Source organism: Ranitomeya imitator, chromosome 3 (genome assembly GCF_032444005.1).
Source record: "Ranitomeya imitator isolate aRanImi1 chromosome 3, aRanImi1.pri, whole genome shotgun sequence".
NCBI lineage: Eukaryota > Metazoa > Chordata > Amphibia > Anura > Dendrobatidae > Ranitomeya > Ranitomeya imitator.
In genome coordinates, this window is record NC_091284.1 from 832,668,363 (window position 1) to 832,687,999 (window position 19,637).

At 46.3% G+C, this 19,637-nt stretch overlaps 1 protein-coding gene across 2 annotated transcripts in view; it reads right to left on the reverse strand.

The window, feature by feature from the left end:
- Positions 1-406: 406 nt before the first annotated feature.
- Positions 407-19,637, reverse strand: part of LOC138672382 (olfactory receptor 52E8-like) — a 55,536-nt gene continuing 36,305 nt past the window's right edge. The window contains exons 1-2 of one of the 2 annotated variants that reach the window (XM_069760316.1): positions 12,763-12,897; positions 407-1,418 (exon numbers count right to left, since the gene is read on the reverse strand). In XM_069760316.1, the coding sequence (XP_069616417.1) occupies positions 423-1,391 (969 nt within the window). In that variant the 5' untranslated portion in view covers positions 1,392-1,418; positions 12,763-12,897 and the 3' untranslated portion in view covers positions 407-422. Of the gene's footprint in view, positions 1,419-12,762; positions 12,898-19,637 lie in introns of those variants that run through there. The other variant, XM_069760317.1, reaches the window with a different exon arrangement.

The following is a 19,637-nucleotide window of genomic DNA, read 5'->3' on the forward strand; positions in this document are numbered from 1 at the left end:
GAAAACTTACTATATCCAAATTCCTAAACTTGGACCTTTCTAGGATCTACATAGACAAAGGGGGTGGCTGTGCCAGCATATGATGCTGTCAACTGAACCCATGGGAGTTAGCAAAAAACAAGAGAGTGACTCTTTAAAAAACGAAGCCACATACTTGTGTCAACACCTCATTAAGGGAAAAGAATAAGCAAAGAGTCAGGGAAGGTGGAGGTACTAGTGGGAGAGCAATGTGTTATTTGAATTTTCTGGGCAAAGTAAATTGCTGCACTATACACTCCTACCACTAGATGGTGCTGCAGAAAATTGTATTACATGAGCCAGAATAGCTTACTAGCACACCAAGTGGACAGACATGGTATTACAGGTAAATTATACTAATAGTTAAACGCAGATCTTAGCCAGGCGATAGGGTTAAGTTTATTTTATTTTGCGACTGCATTAATTACAACTATGTGTTGTGTTTTCATCAGTATCCTCTTCTTGATTAAGTTTCTGAGTGTTCTTCTGATCTCCTTAGTTCTTAGACAGTAAATAATGGGATTTGCCATATGTGGCACGAAGGTATAAAGACAGAGGATGAGGACATTGACATCTTCATTGAGGATCAGGTTGAATTGATTGGCCACATACACAAATATCCTTGGGATAAAATACAAGCAAATCACAGACAAATGAGTGGCGCAGGTATAAAACGCCTTCCTCCGACTGTCAGTCTGGGTCTGAGAGATGACCACCTTGATGATGACTCCATAAGAGAAAAGTATGAATGCCAGTGGTAGCAGAAGGACGAACATAGCAATCCCAAAAATGATACGTTTGAGGACCGTCACATCTCTGCAGGCCAAGAACAGGACCCCGGTGTTGGTGCAGAAGCAGCTTCGGATCCTATTTTCTCCACAGAAAGGAATATTGGAGTCCAGGAGTGCAATGACCAAGGCGATCACCACCGTGAGACACCAGAGCATACAGCAGAGGAGGATGGTGCGTCGGTTGGTGATGATGGAGGGATATCTCAGAGGCTTGCAGATGGCAACATAGCGGTCAATAGCCATCAGTAAGAGGATGTAGGAGTCAAAGCTTCCCAGGAAATGAGCACAAAACACTTGGAAAATACATCCGGCAAACGAGATCGATCCTCCATCAAACCAATATTTGGCAATGATCTTTGGCAAAGTGACTGTGTCGAACAGCAGATCGGAAATGGCCAGGTTTAGGATGACCACGTACATGGGCTGGTAGAGCTTCCGATTGCAAATGATCAAAGCTATGACGGTGCCATTGGAGAAGAAGGATGCGAGGTAGACCAGAAAGAGTGCAACGGAGACTGGAATATCGAACTTCTCTGCAATATTCGGGAATCCAAGGAGAATAAATCCAGTGTGATTCGCCATGGACTGGTGGGTATCCGATTGGGAATCCTGAAAAATCCAGAAAAGTATACAGTCACCATGGTGCAACCAGCCCAGAAAAGGATACAGTCACCATGGTGCAACCAGCCCAGAAAAGGATACAGTCACCATGGTGCAACCAGCCCAGAAAAGGATACAGTCACCATTGTGCAACCAGCCCAGAAAAGGATACAGTCACCATTGTGCAACCAGCCCAGAAAAGGATACAGTCACCATTGTGCAACCAGCCCAGAAAAGGATACAGTCACCATGGTGCAACCAGCCCAGAAAAGGATACAGTCACCATTGTGCAACCAGCCCAGAAAAGGATACAGTCACCATTGTGCAACCAGCCCAGAAAAGGATACAGTCACCATTGTGCAACCAGCCCAGAAAAGGATACAGTCACCATTGTGCAACCAGCCCAGAAAAGGATACAGTCACCATTGTGCAACCAGCCCAGAAAAGGATACAGTCACCATTGTGCAACCAGCCCAGAAAAGGATACAGCCACCATTGTGCAACCAGCCCAGAAAAGGATACAGTCACCATTGTGCAACCAGCCCAGAAAAGGATACAGTCACCATTGTGCAACCAGCCCAGAAAAGGATACAGTCACCATTGTGCAACCAGCCCAGAAAAGGATACAGTCACCATTGTGCAACCAGCCCAGAAAAGGATACAGTCACCATTGTGCAACCAGCCCAGAAAAGGATACAGTCACCATTGTGCAACCAGCCCAGAAAAGGATACAGTCACCATTGTGCAGCCAGCCCAGAAAAGGATACAGTCACCATGGTGCAACCAGCCCAGAAAAGGATACAGTCACCATTGTTCAACCAGCCCAGAAAAGGATACAGTCACCATTGTGCAACCAGCCCAGAAAAGGATACAGTCACCATTGTGCAACCAGCCCAGAAAAGGATACAGTCACCATTGTGCAGCCAGCCCAGAAAAGGATACAGTCACCATTGTGTAACCAGCCCAGAAAAGGATACAGTCACCATTGTGCAACCAGTATTAAGAGACACTTTCCTATTTTTATTCTCCGTTCCATCATGCGTCTGGATGGAGAAGATTTATTTCCACTGCCTAATATCGCCCTCTGTAGAGAACTGCAGAAAGGAAATGTTTTCAACACAATTTTTTTTTAAAGGATTTCATGTGTGTTGGTTCCCGTGTCAAAAACTGCAATATTCTTTTATACTAATTTTCCGACCTTTCCACATATTCATCATATATAAGATGGGTTATGGTAATGCTTTCATTTCTGTAACATCTCTGGTGGTCTAGCGCAGATTAAATGAATATTCTGTCATTGGTTTGCACATGAGGAATAACAATATTTCAGGCCATTATATGAGCTAGATCTTGTATTTTTCATTGAATTGCCCCGCTGCAGACTCACTATTTTGTTTTCAGTTGTCTCTGAGCTACAAGGTGGAGACTATGATATTTCCCATATACGGCACACAGACAGAGGTTCCTACTCTCCTGTATCTCAGTAGCAGCAAGGGAAGCATTATGCAACAGTACTGAGCAGTATAGCTGTTATTCCAACTCAGCTGTGAGAATTCGGGACAGCATAGATTACATTATACAGCAGTACTGAGCAGTATAGCTGTGATTCCAACTCAGCTGTGAGAATTCGGGACAGCATAGATTACATTATACAGCAGTACAGAGCAGTATAGCTGTGATTCCAACCCAAATGTGAGAATTCAGAACAAAATAGATTACACTATACAGCAGTACTGAGCAGTATAGCTGTGATTGCAACTCAGCTGCAAGAATTCAGGAAAGCATAGATTACATTATACAGCAGTATTGAGCAGTATAGCTGTTATTCCAACTCTACTGTGAGAATTCAGGACAGCATAGATTACATTATCCAGCAGTACTGAGCAGTATAGCTGTGATTCCAACTCAGCTGCAAGAATTCAGGACAGCATAGATTACATTATACAGCAGTACTGAGTAGTACAGCTGTTATTCCAACTCAGCTGTGAGAATTCGGGACAGCATAGATTACATTATACAGCAGAACTGAGCAGTATAGCTGTGATTCCAACTCAGCTGTGAGAATTCAGGACAGCATAGATTACATTATACAGCAGTACTGGGCAGAATAGCTGTGATTCTATCTCAGCTGTGAGAATTCAGAACAAAATAGATTCCATTATACAGCAGTACTGAGCAGTATAGCTGTGATTGCAACTCAGCTGCAATAATTCAGGAAAGCATAGATTACATTATACAGCAGTATTGAGCACTATAGCTGTTATTCCAACTCTGCTGTGAGAATTCAGGACAGCATAGATTATAATTACATTATCCAGCAGTACTGAGCAGTATAGCTGTGATTCCAACTCAGCTACGAGAATTCAGGACAGCATAGATTACATTATACAGCAGTACTGAGCATTGTAGCTGTGAATCCAAGTCTGCTGTGAGAAATCAGGAACAGAATAGAGGACATTATACAGCAGTACTGAGCAGTATAGCTGTGATTCCAACTCAGCTGTAAGAATTCAGGACAGCATAGATTACATTATCCAGCAGTACTGAGCAGTATAGCTGTGATTCCAACTCAGCTGCAAGAATTCAGGACAGCATAGATTACATTATACAGCAGTACTGAGCATTGTAGCTGTGAATCCAAGTCTGCTGTGAGAAATCAGGAACAGCATAGAGGACATTATACAGCAGTAGTGAGTTCGCCCCTCTCCATAGATTTCAATGAACAGTTGTAATGACCCAAGTGACTTCGTGGTCTGTCTCAAAAATTAGAAGTCCTGCCTTGATCAGGACAAATGTTAGCAGTTTTTTCAGAATGAATGATATTCAAATATATATTTTCAAACTAATTAGTAAACCTTGTGTCTTTTTTTCCTATAGATCACTAATACTTGCTACTTTGTGTTGGTGTCACATAAAATTCCAATAAAATACATTTAAGTTTGTGGGGTGTAACATGAAAGAATGTGGAAAAGTTCACCGGGTATGAAGACTTTTTCAAGGCACTGCTTCCTCCTCCTCCCTCCCATCTGCGGTCACCGCTGGGGTGAGCTCAATGCATGCAGATTTATACACTTCCTATTAAGCCCCTGAATCTTGAGAAACATTAAATTGTCATTTAACACAAGGTTCTGTCCTTATCTGCTCAGATTGAGGTTCTGGGGTACAAGGAAGTGCCCCCAAAATGTCCCAATAAGGGATCATCTGTGGGCAGGGCCGGACTGGCCATTGGGCAGTTCTGGCAAATGCCAGAAGGGCCGGTGGCAGTAGTGGGCCACTCAAGTGTGCCGCTGTCGGCACACTCCCCCCGCTGTCGGCACACTTCCGACCCCGCATTCAACTATACCGGCATCATAGACTGTAGCTGTATTACATTCTATGGGGGCTGGCTGCATTACATTCTATGGGGGCTGGCTGCATTACATTCTATGGGGGCTGGCTGCATTACATTCTATGGGGGCTGGCTGCATTACATTCTATGGGGGCTGGCTGCATTACATTCTATGGGGACTGGCTGCATTACATTCTATGGGGGCTGTTCTGCATTACATTCTGTGGGCCCTGTGTTGTGTTACATTCTATGGGGCCTGTGCTGTATTACATTCTATGGGGGCTGGCTGCATTACATTCTATGGGGCTGGGCTGCATTACATTCTATGGGGCTGTGCTGCATTACATTCTATGGGGACTGGTTGCATTACATTCTATGGGGTCTGGGCTGCATTACATTCTATGGGGGCTGGGCTGCATTACATTCTATGGGGACTGGCTGCATTACATTCTATGGGGTCTGGGCTGCATTATATTCTATGGGGGCTGGGCTGCATTACATTCTATGGGGACTGGGCTGCATTACATTCTATGGGGGCTGGGCTGCATTACATTCTATGGGGGCTGGGCTGCATTACATTCTATGGGGCTGGGCTGCATTACATTCTATGGGGCTGTGCTGCATTACATTCTATGGGACTGGGCTGCATTACATTCTATGGGGGCTGGGCTGCATTACATTCTATGGGGCTGTGCTGCATTACATTCTATGGGGGATGTGCTGCATTACATTCTATGGGGCTGGGCTGCATTACATTCTATGGGGCTGGGCTGCATTACATTCTATGGGGCTGGGCTGCATTACATTCTATGGGGCTGGCTGCATTACATTCTATGGGGGCTGGCTGCATTACATTCTATGGGGGCTGTGCTGCATTACATTCTATGGGCCCTGTGTTGTATTACATTCTATGAGGCCTGAGCTGCATTACATTCTATGGGGGCTGTTCTGCATTACATTCTATGGGCCCTGTGTTGTATTACATTCTATGGGGCCTGTGCTGTATTACATTCTATGGGGGCTGGCTGCATTACATTCTATGGGGCTGGGCTGCATTACATTCTATGGGGCTGTGCTGCATTACATTCTATGGGGACTGGTTGCATTACATTCTATGGGGTCTGGGCTGCATTACATTCTATGGGGGCTGGGCTGCATTACATTCTATGGGGGCTGGGCTGCATTACATTCTATGGGGGCTGGGCTGCATTACATTCTATGGGGGCTGGGCTGCATTACATTCTATGGGGGCTGGGCTGCATTACATTCTATGAGGGCTGGGCTGCATTACATTCTATGGGGGCTGGGCTGCATTACATTCTATGGGGTCTGGGCTGCATTACATTCTATGGGGGCTGGTCTGCATTACATTCTATGGGGTCTGGGCTGCATTACATTCTATGGGGGCTGGGCTGCATTACATTCTATGGGGGCTGGGCTGCATTACATTCTATGGGGGCTGGGCTGCATTACATTCTATGGGGGCTGGGCTGCATTACATTCTATGGGGGCTGGGCTGCATTACATTCTATGGGGGCTGGGCTGCATTACATTCTATGGGGGCTGGGCTGCATTACATTCTAGGGGGGCTGGGCTGCATTACATTCTATGGGGACTGGGCTGCATTACATTCTATGGGGGCTGGGCTGCATTACATTCTATGGGGGCTGGGCTGCATTACATTCTATGGGGCTGGGCTGCATTACATTCTATGGGGCTGGGCTGCATTACATTCTATGGGGGCTGGGCTGCATTACATTCTATGGGGCTGGGCTGCATTACATTCTATGGGGCTGGGCTGCATTACATTCTATGGGGGCTGGGCTGCATTAAATTCTATGGGGGCTGGGCTGCATTACATTCTATGGGGCTGGGCTGCATTACATTCTATGGGGCTGGGCTGCATTACATTCTATGGGGGCTGGGCTGCATTACATTCTATGGGGCTGGGCTACATTACATTCTATGGGGCTGGGCTGCATTACATTCTATGGGGGCTGGGCTGCATTACATTCTATGGGGGCTGGGCTGCCTTACATTCTATGGGGCTGTGCTGCATTACATTCTATGGGGCTGTGCTGCATTACATTCTATGGGGCTGGGCTGCATTACATTCTATGGGGGCTGGGCTGCATTACATTCTATGGGGCCTGTGCTGTATTACATTCTATGGGGCTGGGCTGCATTACATTCTATGGGGGCTGGGCTGCATTATATTCTATGGGGGCTGGACTGCATTACATTCTATGGGGGCTGGGCTGCATTACATTCTATGGGGGCTGGGCTGCATTACATTCTATGGGGGCTGGGCTGCATTACATTCTATGGGGGCTGGGCTGCATTACATTCTATGGGGCTGGGCTGCATTACATTCTATGGGGGCTGGGCTGCATTACATTCTATGGGGCTGGGCTGCATTACATTCTATGGGGCTGGGCTGCATTACATTCTATGGGGGCTGGGCTGCATTACATTCTATGGGGGCTGGGCTGCATTACTTTCTATGAACAGATCAACATCAAGGGCAAGATCAGTCTCCTTCTCATCTATGTCATCTGCTGATGAGAGGACAAATGTAAATGACAAGGGAAGAAATGGACCTGATAAAGATGACACACAGAGAGATCGCTGGCACAAAGTAACAAGATTTGGCAATAAGAGGAAAACACCAACATCTCCACAAAAAGAGAAGAGACCCCAAAATGCTAGTCTTGAGGTAATTAACCTTTCACAAACTCCACTTACGGAGGCACAGGTTGAGGTATTGAGTCTTGGTCTATCTTTTTCTCCCTGTAATAACTATGATTACTTCACAGCATTGAAAGACCTGCACCTCTTCTCAAGGAAGCTTGTTTTGAAAAAGCTTCACTCCCGTTCTCTAACGGAGAGTCCTCATATCACCGAACAGGAAGTCATTTCTATCTTGGAGGAATTGGAGAATGAGTCCGCTGGTTCCTCTTCAGGTATTCCCCCTCCATCAATCTCGGCTAAGTCCACCACGTTTCCACCCCTGTCGCTCTGCCCACAGGTGGAAATCTTCACAAATCTAGTTGCCGCTGATTTAAAAACTATTAGTAACAAATATAAAAATGATAATCTAACATCACGTCAGAGACAGGCTCTCCGTGAGATAAAGGCACTTGAGGGTGTAGTCATTAAGCCCTCCGACAAGGGTGGAAACGTGGTGGTATGGCCTACGGACAAATATGAGAGGGAAGCTTTCAAACAGCTCCGTAATAGGGATACATATACTCTGCTTACCCAGAATCCATTATCTAACTTTATGTCAGAGTTGGTCGAGATGCTTGAGGAGGCTTTATATAAAGGCACCATTTCTAAAAAAACTTTTGATGGATTGGTAGTTAAATACCCGGTTATACCCACTTTTTATCTTCTCCCCAAGGTCCACAAGGACTCTGTCAATCCTCCAGGACGTCCGATTGTCTCTGGCATAGGAGGGATGTGTGATCCTATATGTAAATTTGTTGACTATTACCTTAGGTCACAAGTTGAGACTCTCCCCTCCTATGTCAGGGACACTACGGACGTCCTGAGGAGACTGGATGGGATGACGCTTGAATCTGATATGTTGTTAGTCACGGCGGATGTAGAGACACTTTACACCTCCATCCGCCATGACGATGGCTTAGAGGCAGCTAATTTTTTTCTTGGGGCCAGCAGCATTGACCCGGAAGTTGGTGACCTGGTGTTGAGGCTCCTGCGATTCATCCTGACACACAATTTTTTTACTTTTAAGGACCGATACTACCTCCAGAACCGCGGTACAGCTATGGGGGCGGCGTGCGCGCCCTCCTATGCGAACCTCTTCCTGGGTTACTGGGAGAGGAGCATATTTTAGGGGGGTGCGTGCGCCTCCTCGCGGATTCTGGGGTGGTATCGGTACATAGACGATATTTTGTTTATTTGGCACGGCTCGGTGGAACAACTTAAATCGTTCATGCAGGATTTGAATCGCAACAGCCTCAACATCAGGCTCACATACAACTTCAGTTGTAGTGAAATATCTTTCCTAGATATACTGCTGTTGGTCCAAGAGGATGGCTATATACATACAGATGTCTTTAGAAAAGAAACTTCGGTCAATGCGCTCCTCCATGCCTCCTCATCTCATTTGAACTCCACGATTGGAGCTATACCGATAGGGCAGTTTCTCAGAATGAAGAGAATCTGCTCTACTGAGGAGGCTTTTGACAGACAAGCGGTGGACCTTGGGGAGAGATTCCGCGCACGCGGATATAGTAATAGGAGTATTAAACGTGGCCTCAACCGTGCTAAAAATCAGAAGAGGTGTGAACTTCTGTCCCAATCACACAAAAGAGAGAGAGAAGAGGGGAAAATTCGATACATCTCAACATATAACCACCAGTGGGGTCTGATGAGAAAAATTCTGAGCAGACATTGGCCAATTTTAAGAACTGAACCCACACTCACGAAATATCTCTCAGATGAACCATTGATGACAGCGAGAAGGGGTAAGAACCTAAGAGATATGCTGGTCAGAAGCCATTATACAACTAAAGCTCCGGCTATTTTTGGAGCCGGCAAACAAAGGTGGGGCTTTTTCCCATGTGGCGATTGTTTGGCATGCCGCAATCATGTTAGGGCAACATCGTTCACCTCGGCCGATGGCCAGAGAGAATTTAAAATCACAGACTATATAAGCTGTAGTACGACATTTGTCGTATATATGGCCAAATGCTCATGTGACCTGTCCTATGTGGGTCTTACCTCACGTGAACTCAGGGTCAGGACACGTGAGCACATAAGAGACATTATGGGGGCAGGAAAGGTGGACGATGTTGCCACACTAAAAACCATACCTCGCCACTTTCGTCTTCACCATGGATGTAACCCAAAAGAACTAAAAATTTTCGGCATTGATCATGTGAGAAGTGGGATCAGAGGGGGAGATCTTAAGCGGACATTAGCGCAACTGGAATGCCGCTGGATAACAACATTGGGCACCATGTCCCCACTAGGCCTTAATGAACAACTTAGCTTTGCTCCATTTCTGTAGAAGTATCTGGGTCAGATTTTAGGTTCTCTGAGTTTTCTGGATTTTAATTTTGTGTGTTTTTTCATTCTTTATTTTTTAGTATTGTTGTTGTGTCGTTATATCTCGTCATCCACATATTCTCAGAGCGGTCATGGACTTCAGGACGTTATACGGGATCCCCTTGTCTTCATGCAAGATTTGAAGAAATCCAGGCTTTCATGGTCATGTTCACATGTCCATCATATTTTTATATTATCTTTGGCATTTTTTGATGCCTTTAATTATATATCTTTTTTGTGTATTTTTCTGTCGCCCTGTATTTTTAGGTATTTGCCTATTCTATTATAAATGGGACGGTTTATTATGTCACTTTCTGTAAATGTTTAATTTATTTGCTATAATGTTTATCTGCCCAAGTCATATAGTTTCTCTAGGCAGAGTTATGTATGCAGATTTGCCCCTTATAGTGGGCGTTATCACTTTGCACGCTATCACTTTAAATTCCACTTTCCTCATATTAGAGGTTTGTGCGTTTGCACACTTAATGGTAGACATATAATAGCACTAACTGGTTCTTAATTCCACGTACCATGGCAGTCCTGGATTACCATTCTCTTCTTTAACTTGGCGATGGTGACATGTGCGCACAGGTATTATGATAGGATTCAGCCTGTATCGCTTCTCTCATAACCCCTCCCCTCCCGTTTTCATTTTCTTCCCCTTCTGTTCTTGGGATATGACAGGGCGAGTTAATTATACACATTAGTATTCCCACCATAGGTGTAAAATTTTTAGGCGCTGTGATATGATTTAGTTATATGTAATTTATATTCTTATACTTCACCTTTATAGCGCTTTATGTGAGGGCGGTTCTGCCCTTATCCAAAATGGTGGTCGAGGTGAGAGCGCATGCGTGGTGTGGCAGGAATCGTGACTCATCCTCTCCTGCCCTCAGGATGTGACGCGGCGGGCTTGAGACGTCATGAGGGATTTCCCTCTGCCCGTCGCGCCACAGGAAGAGCAGGATATGATGCGGTATAGGCGGATCTGCACACTGCCGCGCATGCGCCATCAATCATGCCGATCATTGCAGACAGGTGCTCCCTGCACTTAAATGACCGCTCTAAACACACATACCTTCACAGCCCCCCGAGGAAGCCCAACGCGAAACGCGCGTCGGGGCTGCTGGCGTCACGCACTGGCACATGTACGCGGGTAAGATGAACGGTGTACCTCCCACTTTTGTTATGATTTAATTCTAGATGTGACAGGCAATATGTGGAGTCTGGTAGTCAGTTACGGTTCAGGTTACATATAATCTAATACCATATAGAATCTACAGCACAGTATTGTGATACGTTTGATTACCTTTCATCTGAGGCCATCCGTTTACTATGCCCCATGTGTTACCACAGTGTTTGTGTCCTCTGTATTTGCACCAGTTTCTGAACCTTGTATAGTCAGTCTGTATGTTGTATATTTGTTAAATAAAGATTGTTATACGTTCTTTTTATACCTGTGTATGGGATCTTTACTCCTTGTTTTTTGTAGGATTAATGCATTACATTCTATGGGGCTGTGCTGCATTACATTCTATGGGGGCTGGGCTGCATTACATTCTATGGGGGCTGGGCTGCATTACTTTCTATGGGGACTGGCTGCATTACATTCTATGGGGGCTGGGCTGCATTACATTCTATGGGGGCTGGGCTGCATTACATTCTATGGGGGCTGGGCTGCATTACTTTCTATGGGGGCTGTGCTGCATTACATTCTATGGGGCTGTGCTGCATTACATTCTATGGGGGCTGGGCTGCATTACATTCTATGGGGGCTGGGCTGCATTACTTTCTATGGGGACTGGCTGCATTACATTCTATGGGGGCTGGGCTGCATTACATTCTATGGGGGCTGGGCTGCATTACATTCTATGGGGGCTGGGCTGCATTACTTTCTATGGGGACTGGCTGCATTACATTCTATGGGGGCTGGGCTGCATTACATTCTATGGGGGCTGGGCTGCATTACTTTCTATGGGGACTGGCTGCATTACATTCTATGGGGGCTGTGCTGTATTACATTCTATGGGGGCTGGGCTGTATTACATTCTATGGGGGCTGGGCTGCATTACATTCTATGGGGGCTGGGCTGCATTACTTTCTATGGGGGCTGTGCTGTATTACATTCTATGGGGGCTGGGCTGTATTACATTCTATGGGGGCTGGGCTGTATTACATTCTATGGGGACTGGCTGCATTACATTCTATGGGGGCTGGGCTGCATTACATTCTATGGGGGCTGGGCTGCATTACATTCTATGGGGGCTGGGCTGCATTACTTTCTATGGGGACTGGCTGCATTACATTCTATGGGGGCTGTGCTGCATTACATTCTATGGGGGCTGGGCTGCATTACATTCTATGGGGGCTGGGCTGCATTACATTCTATGGGGGCTGGGCTGCATTACTTTCTATGGGGACTGGCTGCATTACATTCTATGGGGGCTGTGCTGTATTACATTCTATGGGGGCTGGGCTGTATTACATTCTATGGGGGCTGGGCTGCATTACTTTCTATGGGGCTGTGCTGCATTACATTCTATGGGGACTGAGCTGTAATGCTGGATACAGCTGTGATTATATGTTATATAGTCGTGTTACACTCCCCTCACTTCTTGTAACCTACAACTGTACAAAGATATTATACAGTCACCATGTGAACAGTGGGCCTGTGTACCTTCAAATGCCTGGGATGAATGTTAGTCCCAGTCCGGCCCTGTCTGTGGGGGTCTTTTAGTTAAAATCTAAAGTTATTTACATGACCTGCATGTTCCCCTCCGCTATGACTCATGGGTCAATAACTGCGCCAGGCTGCCAACAATAACTTCTGAGGATCATCGAGGCTGGTGCCAGGTTGTGGCGTCTCGGCTGCAATGGCGGCTGAAGCTCAGTGTCCATTAGTGATATAAGGAATATATTGGATATCTCGTGTCGGGCTCGGCTTCTTACCTTTTACTTCTCGCTTGGCACCGCCGTCCCTGGTGAAGAATGCAGGAAGTGACTGGAAATGACTTCATCCATGGCCGAGAAGCTGGAACACAAAGTATAGCTGTAGGACATAATTAGGGCACGCATGACATTATGGCGACCCGATTGTGAAATCCAGCAGTTGACGTCCATAAATGTGGCCGTATTTCTTCTCATGTCATCTAGTGCACCGTGATCGCTCTGCCATTAAGTCACATATATGTCGCTCTGACGGTCAGCGTCACTAGATTTACACTCTCCTGCCGTCCTGACAATACTACGGGGACGAAACTTCCTCATAAATACTTCCCCATCCGAGACCGGACCTGATTATACTATCTACTCACCTGAGCGCTAAGATCAGACGCTCACGAGTGGACAAAATATTCTTATACCATCAGTTATATTGTAGATCTCACAGGTCGAATTCTCTGCATATAATTAGGAGGATACTTACAGTGGGTACGGAAAGTATTCAGACCCCTTTACATTTTTCATTGCAGCCATTTGGTGAATTCAAAAAAAGTTCATTTTTTTCTCATTAATGTGCACTCTGCACCCCATCTTGGCTGAAAAAAACAGAAATGTAGAAATTTTTGCATATTTATTAAAAAAGAAAAAATGAAATATCACATGATCATAAGTCTTCAGCCCCTTTGCTCAGATGCTTTCCATTTCCTTGTGATCCTCCTTGAGATGGTTCTCCTCCTTCATTGGAGTCCTGCTGTGTGTAATTAAGCTGATAGGACTTGATTTGGAGCGGCGCACACCTGTCTATATAAGACCTCACAGCTCACAGTGCATGTCAGACCAAATGAGAATCATGAGGCCAAAGGAACTGGCCAAGGAGCTCAGAGACAGAATTGTGGCAAGGCACAGATCTGGCCAAGGTTACAGCAGAATTTCTGCACGACTCAAGGTTCCTAAGAGCACAGTGGCCTCCATAATCTTTAAATGGAAGAAGTTTGGGACCACCAGAAGTCTTCCTAGACCTGGCCGTCCAGCCAAACTGAGCAATCGTGGGAGAAGGGCCTTGGTGAGAGGTAAAGAAGAACCTCAAGATCACTGTTGCTGAGCTCCAGAGATGCAGTAGGGAGATGGGAGAAAGTTCCACAAAGTCACCTATCACTGCAGCCCTCCACCAGTCAGGCCTTTATGGCAGAGTGGCCGGATGGAAGCCTCTCCTCAGTGCAAGACATATGAAAGCGGCATAGAGTTTGCTAAAAAAAACACATGAAGGTCTCCCAGATTATGAGCAATAAGACTCTCTGATGAGATGGAGATAGACCTTTTTGGTGATAATTCTAAGTGGTATATGTGGAGAAAACCAGGCACTGCTCATCACCTGCCCAAAACAATCCCAACAGTGAAACATGGTGGTGGCAGCATCATGCTATGGGGGTGTTTTCCAGCTGCAGGGACAGGACGACTGGTTGTCATTGAAGGAAACATGAATGCGGCCAAGAAACAATCTGGATGAAAACCTCTTCCAGAATGAACTGTACTTCAGACTTGGCCGAAGGTCCACCTTCCAACAAGACAATGACCCAAAGCACACAGCTAAAATAACAAAGGAGCGGCTTCAGAACAACTCTGTGACCATTCTTGACCGGCCCAGCCAGAGCCCTGACCTAAACCCAATGGAGCATCTCTGGAGAGACCTGAAAATGGCGTCCACCAACGTTCACCATCCAACCTGACGGAACTGGAGAGGATCTGCCAGGAAGAATGGCGGAGGATCCCCAAATCCAGGGGAGAAAACTTGTTACATCATTCCCAAGAAGACTCCTGGCTGTACGAGCTCAAAAGGGGCTACTACCATATACTGAGCAAAGGGGCTGAATTAGTGATGAGCGAATATACTCGTTACTCGAGATTTCCTGAGCACGCTCGGGTGTCCGACGAGTATTTTTTAGTGCTCGGAGATTTAGTTTTCATCTCCGCAGCTGAATGATTTACAGCTACTAGCCAGGCTGAGTACATGTGAGGGTCGCCTGGTTGCTAGGGAATCCCCACATTCTGCTGAGGCGATGAAAACTAAATCTCCGATCACTAAAAAATACTCGTCGGACACCCGAGCGTGCTCGGGAAATTTCGAGTAGCAAGTCTATTCGCTCATCACTAGTCTGAATACTTATGGCCATGTGATATTTCAGCTTTTCTTTTTTATTAAATTTGCAAAAATTTCTATATTTATGTTTTTTTCAGTCAAGATGGGGTGCAGAGTGAACATTAATGAGGGAAAAAAAATAACTTTTTTGAATTTACCAAATGGCTGCAATTAAACAAAGAGTGAAAAATTGAAAGGGGTCTGAATACTTTCCTTACCTACTGTACTTGCAGTTTTAACAGAGCTGAGTGAAGGTCTGTGGTGGTGACACATTGTGTCGGGGACCTCATTCTCTGTGGAGGTTACACATTGTGTAGGGGCATCGTTCTCTGAGGAGGTTACACATTGTGTAGGGGACCTCGTTCTCTGTGGAGGTTGCACATTGTGTAGGGGCATCGTTCTCTGTGGAGGTTACACATTGTGTCAGGGACCTCGTTCTCTGTGGAGGTTACACATTGTGTAGGGGACCTCGTTCTCTGTGGAGGTTACACATTGTGTAGGGGACCTCGTTCTCTGTGGAGGTTACACATTGTGTCGGGGACCTCGTTCTCTGTGGAGGTTACACATTGTGTAGGGGACCTCGTTCTCTGTGGAGGTTACACATTGTGTCGGGGACCTCGTTCTCTGTGGAGGTTACACATTGTGTCGGGGACCTCGTTCTCTGTGGAGGTTACACATTGTGTCGGGGACCTCATTCTCTGTGGAGGTTACACATTGTGTAGGGGCATCGTTCTCTGAGGAGGTTACACATTGTGTAGGGGCATCGTTCTCTGTGGAGGTTACACATTGTGTAAGGGCATCATTCTCTGTGGAGGTTACACATTGTGTAAGGGCATCGTTCTCTGTGGAGGTTACACATTGTGTAGGGACCTCGTTCTCTGTGGAGGTTACACATTGTGTCGGCGACCTCATTCTCTGTGGAGGTTACACATTGTGTAGGGGACCTCGTTCTCTGTGGAGGTTACACATTGTGTAGGGGACCTCGTTCTCTGTGGAGGTTACACATTGTGTCGGGGACCTCGTTCTCTGTGGAGGTTACACATTGTGTAGGGGCCTCATTCTCTGTGGAGGTTACACATTGTGTAGGGGACCTCATTCTCTGTGGAGGTTACACATTGTGTAGGGGCCTCATTCTCTGTGGAGGTTACACATTGTGTCGGGGACCTCGTTCTCTGTGGAGGTTACACATTGTGTAAGGGGCCTCGTTCTCTGTGGAGATGACAGTGTGTAGGGGACCTCGTTCTCTGTGGAGGCTACACATTGTGTCAGGGACCTCATTCTCTGTGGAGGTTACACATTGTGTCGGGGACCTCGTTCTCTGTGGAGGTGACACATTGTGTCGGGGACCTCGTTCTCTTTGGAGATGACACATTGTGACGGGGACCTCATTCTCTGTGGAGGTGTCACATTGTGTTGGGGACCTCGTTCTCTGTGGAGGTTACACATTGTTTCGGGGACCTCGTCCTCTGTGGAGGTTACACATTGTGTCAGGGACCTCATTCTCTGTGGAGGTTACACATTGTGTCGGGGACCTCGTTCTCTGTGGAGGTGACACATTGTGTCGGGGACCTCGTTCTCTTTGGAGATGACACATTGTGTTGGGGACCTCGTTCTCTGTGGAGGTTACACATTGTGTCGGGGACCTCGTCCTCTGTGGAGGTTACACATTGTGTCAGGGACCTCATTCTCTGTGGAGGTTACACATTGTGTCGGGGACCTCGTTCTCTGTGGAGGTGACACATTGTGTCGGGGACCTCGTTCTCTTTGGAGATGACACATTGTGACGGGGACCTCGTTCTCTATGGAGGTGACACATTGTGTTGGGGACCTCGTTCTCTGTGGAGGTGACACATTGTGACGGGGACCTCGTTCTCTATGGAGGTGACACATTGTGTTGGGGACCTCGTTCTCTGTGGAGGTGACACATTGTGTCGGGGACCTCGTTCTCTTTGGAGGTGACACATTGTGTCGGGGACCTCGTTCTCTGTGGAGGTGACACATTGTGTCGGGGACCTCGTTCTCTTTGGAGGTGACACATTGTGTCGGGGACCTCGTTCTCTGTGGAGGTGACACATTGTGTCGGGGACCTCGTTCTCGGTGGATGTGTCACATTGTGTTTGGGACCTCGTTCTCTGTGGAGGTGTCACATTGTGTCGGGGACCTCGTTCTCTGTGGAGATGACACATTGTGTCGGGGACCTCGTTCTCTGTGGAGGTGTCACATAACTCAATGTCAAAAACAACCATAACTCCAGGAAACCTCAACCCTCCTCTAGTTCTTCAGGTAAGATAGATAAGACAGTGATTCCATCCACTGATAAACTTCCAGAAAGTACCAGGTACACACCCCCCCGTGCTCCTCCTTACAATGCAGGACCCCTTGCATAAGTAATACAATGCCCAAAGAATGACTGCTACAGTGATCAAATCATACCAGGATCAAATGCTAAAGTCTTCTCCCCATACAGTTCTCAATTAATATCCCTATTCAGTACTAGAAAAAAAACTACCTTATCACTGTGCAAACAATACTGCTGCAGTGAGCAAATCATACCACCATACGTTACTAAAAAGTAACAGAAAACAGTGATCAAATAATACTAATATAATGAGCCAAAATCCTATTCTCTAAATGTCACAAATGATATCCCATACAGAAGTCAAAATCTCCTTACACTGCACAAATAGTACAGGTATACAATGCCCATAACATTAGCATAAAGAGACAAATCTAAAATCACCTTACAGTTCTTAAAAAATATTCATATATAACAGGTGATATAAGTATTGAATATGTCACAAATTATCTACGTAAATCTATTTGTAAAGCTGCTATTGACATGAAATTCTCCCCAGATGTTGGTAACAACCCGTCCAATCCACACAGGCAAAGAAATCACCATATATGTCCATAAATTATGTGTAATAATGAGAAATGACACAGGGAAAAAGTATTGAACACATGAAGAAAGAGAGGAGCAAAAAGCCCTGGAAAGTCCAGACACCGGATGAAATCTATCACTAATTAGAAAGCAATACTGACACTTAATGACAAATAATATCAGCTGGTTCATCTGATGGCCTACAAAAAGGAGTCTCATTACCAAGGTGTCACACAAGAAACATCTCATGATGGATAAAACCAGTGAGCTGTCTCAAGATCATCGCAACCTTATTGTTGCAAAACATACTGATGGCATTGGTTACAGAAGAATTTTTAAACTACTGAAGGTTCCAGTGACCACAGGTGGGGGGGTCATAATCCGGAAGTAGAAAGATCATAATTTCACCATAAACCGGCAACGATTTGGTTCTCCCCGCAGGAGTTCTGCCAGAGGAGTGAAAAGAATTATCAGAAGAATAGTCCATGAGCCAAGGACCACCTGTAGAGGTCTACAGAAAGATCTGGAAACAGCAGGTACAATTGTTTCACAGAAAACAATAAGTAATGCATTCAGCCTCCATGACTTGTATGCGTGCTCAGCACGTAACCTCCAAGGCCTGTATGCACGCTCACCACACAACCTCCCAGACCTGTATACATGCTCACCACACAACCTCCCAGACCTGTATACATGCTCACCACACAACCTCCCAGACCTGTATACATGCTCACCACACAACCTCCCAGACCTGTATACATGCTCACCACACAACCTCCCAGACCTGAATACATGCTCACCACACAACCTCCCAGACCTGTATACATGCTCACCACGCAACCTCCATGGCCTGTATACACGCTCACCACACAACCTCCCAGACCTGTACACATGCTCACCACGCAACCTCCATAGCCTGTATGCACGCTCAGTACGCAACCTCCATGGCCTGTATACACGCTCACCATGCAACCTCCATGGCCTGTATACACGCTCACCATGCAACCTCCATGACCTGTATACACACTTGCCACGCAACCTCCAAGGCCTGTATACACACTCACCATGCAACCTCCATAGCCTGTATGCACGCTCACCATGCAACCTCCATAGCCTGTATGCACGCTCAGCACACAACCTCCATGGCCTGTATACACGCTCACCATGCAACCTCCATAGCCTGTATGCACGCTCACCATGCAACCTCCATAGCCTGTATGCACGCTCACCACACAACCTCCATGACCTGTATACATGCTCAGCACACAACCTCCATGACCTGTATACATGCTCCCCATGCAACCTCGATGGCTTGTATACACACTCACCATGCAACCTCCATGACCTGTATACACACTTGCCACGCAACCTCCAAGGCCTGTACACATGCTCACCACACAACCTCCATGACCTGTATACACGCTCACCACACAACCTCCATGACCTGTATACACGCTCACCACACAACCTCCATGACCTGTATACACACTTGCCACGCAACCTCCAAGGCCTGTATACACACTCACCATGCAACCTCCATAGCCTGTATGCACGCTCAGCACACAACCTCCATGACCTGTATACACGCTCCCCATGCAACCTCGATGGCTTGTATACACGCTCACCACACAACCTCCATGACCTGTATATACACACTTGCCACGCAACCTCCAAGGCCTGTACACATGCTCACCACACAACCTCCATGACCTGTATACACGCTCACCACACAACCTCCATGACCTGTATACACGCTCACCACACAACCTCCATGACCTGTATACACGCTCACCACACAACCTCCATGACCTGTATACACGCTCACCACACAACCTCCATGACCTGTATACACGCTCACCACACAAC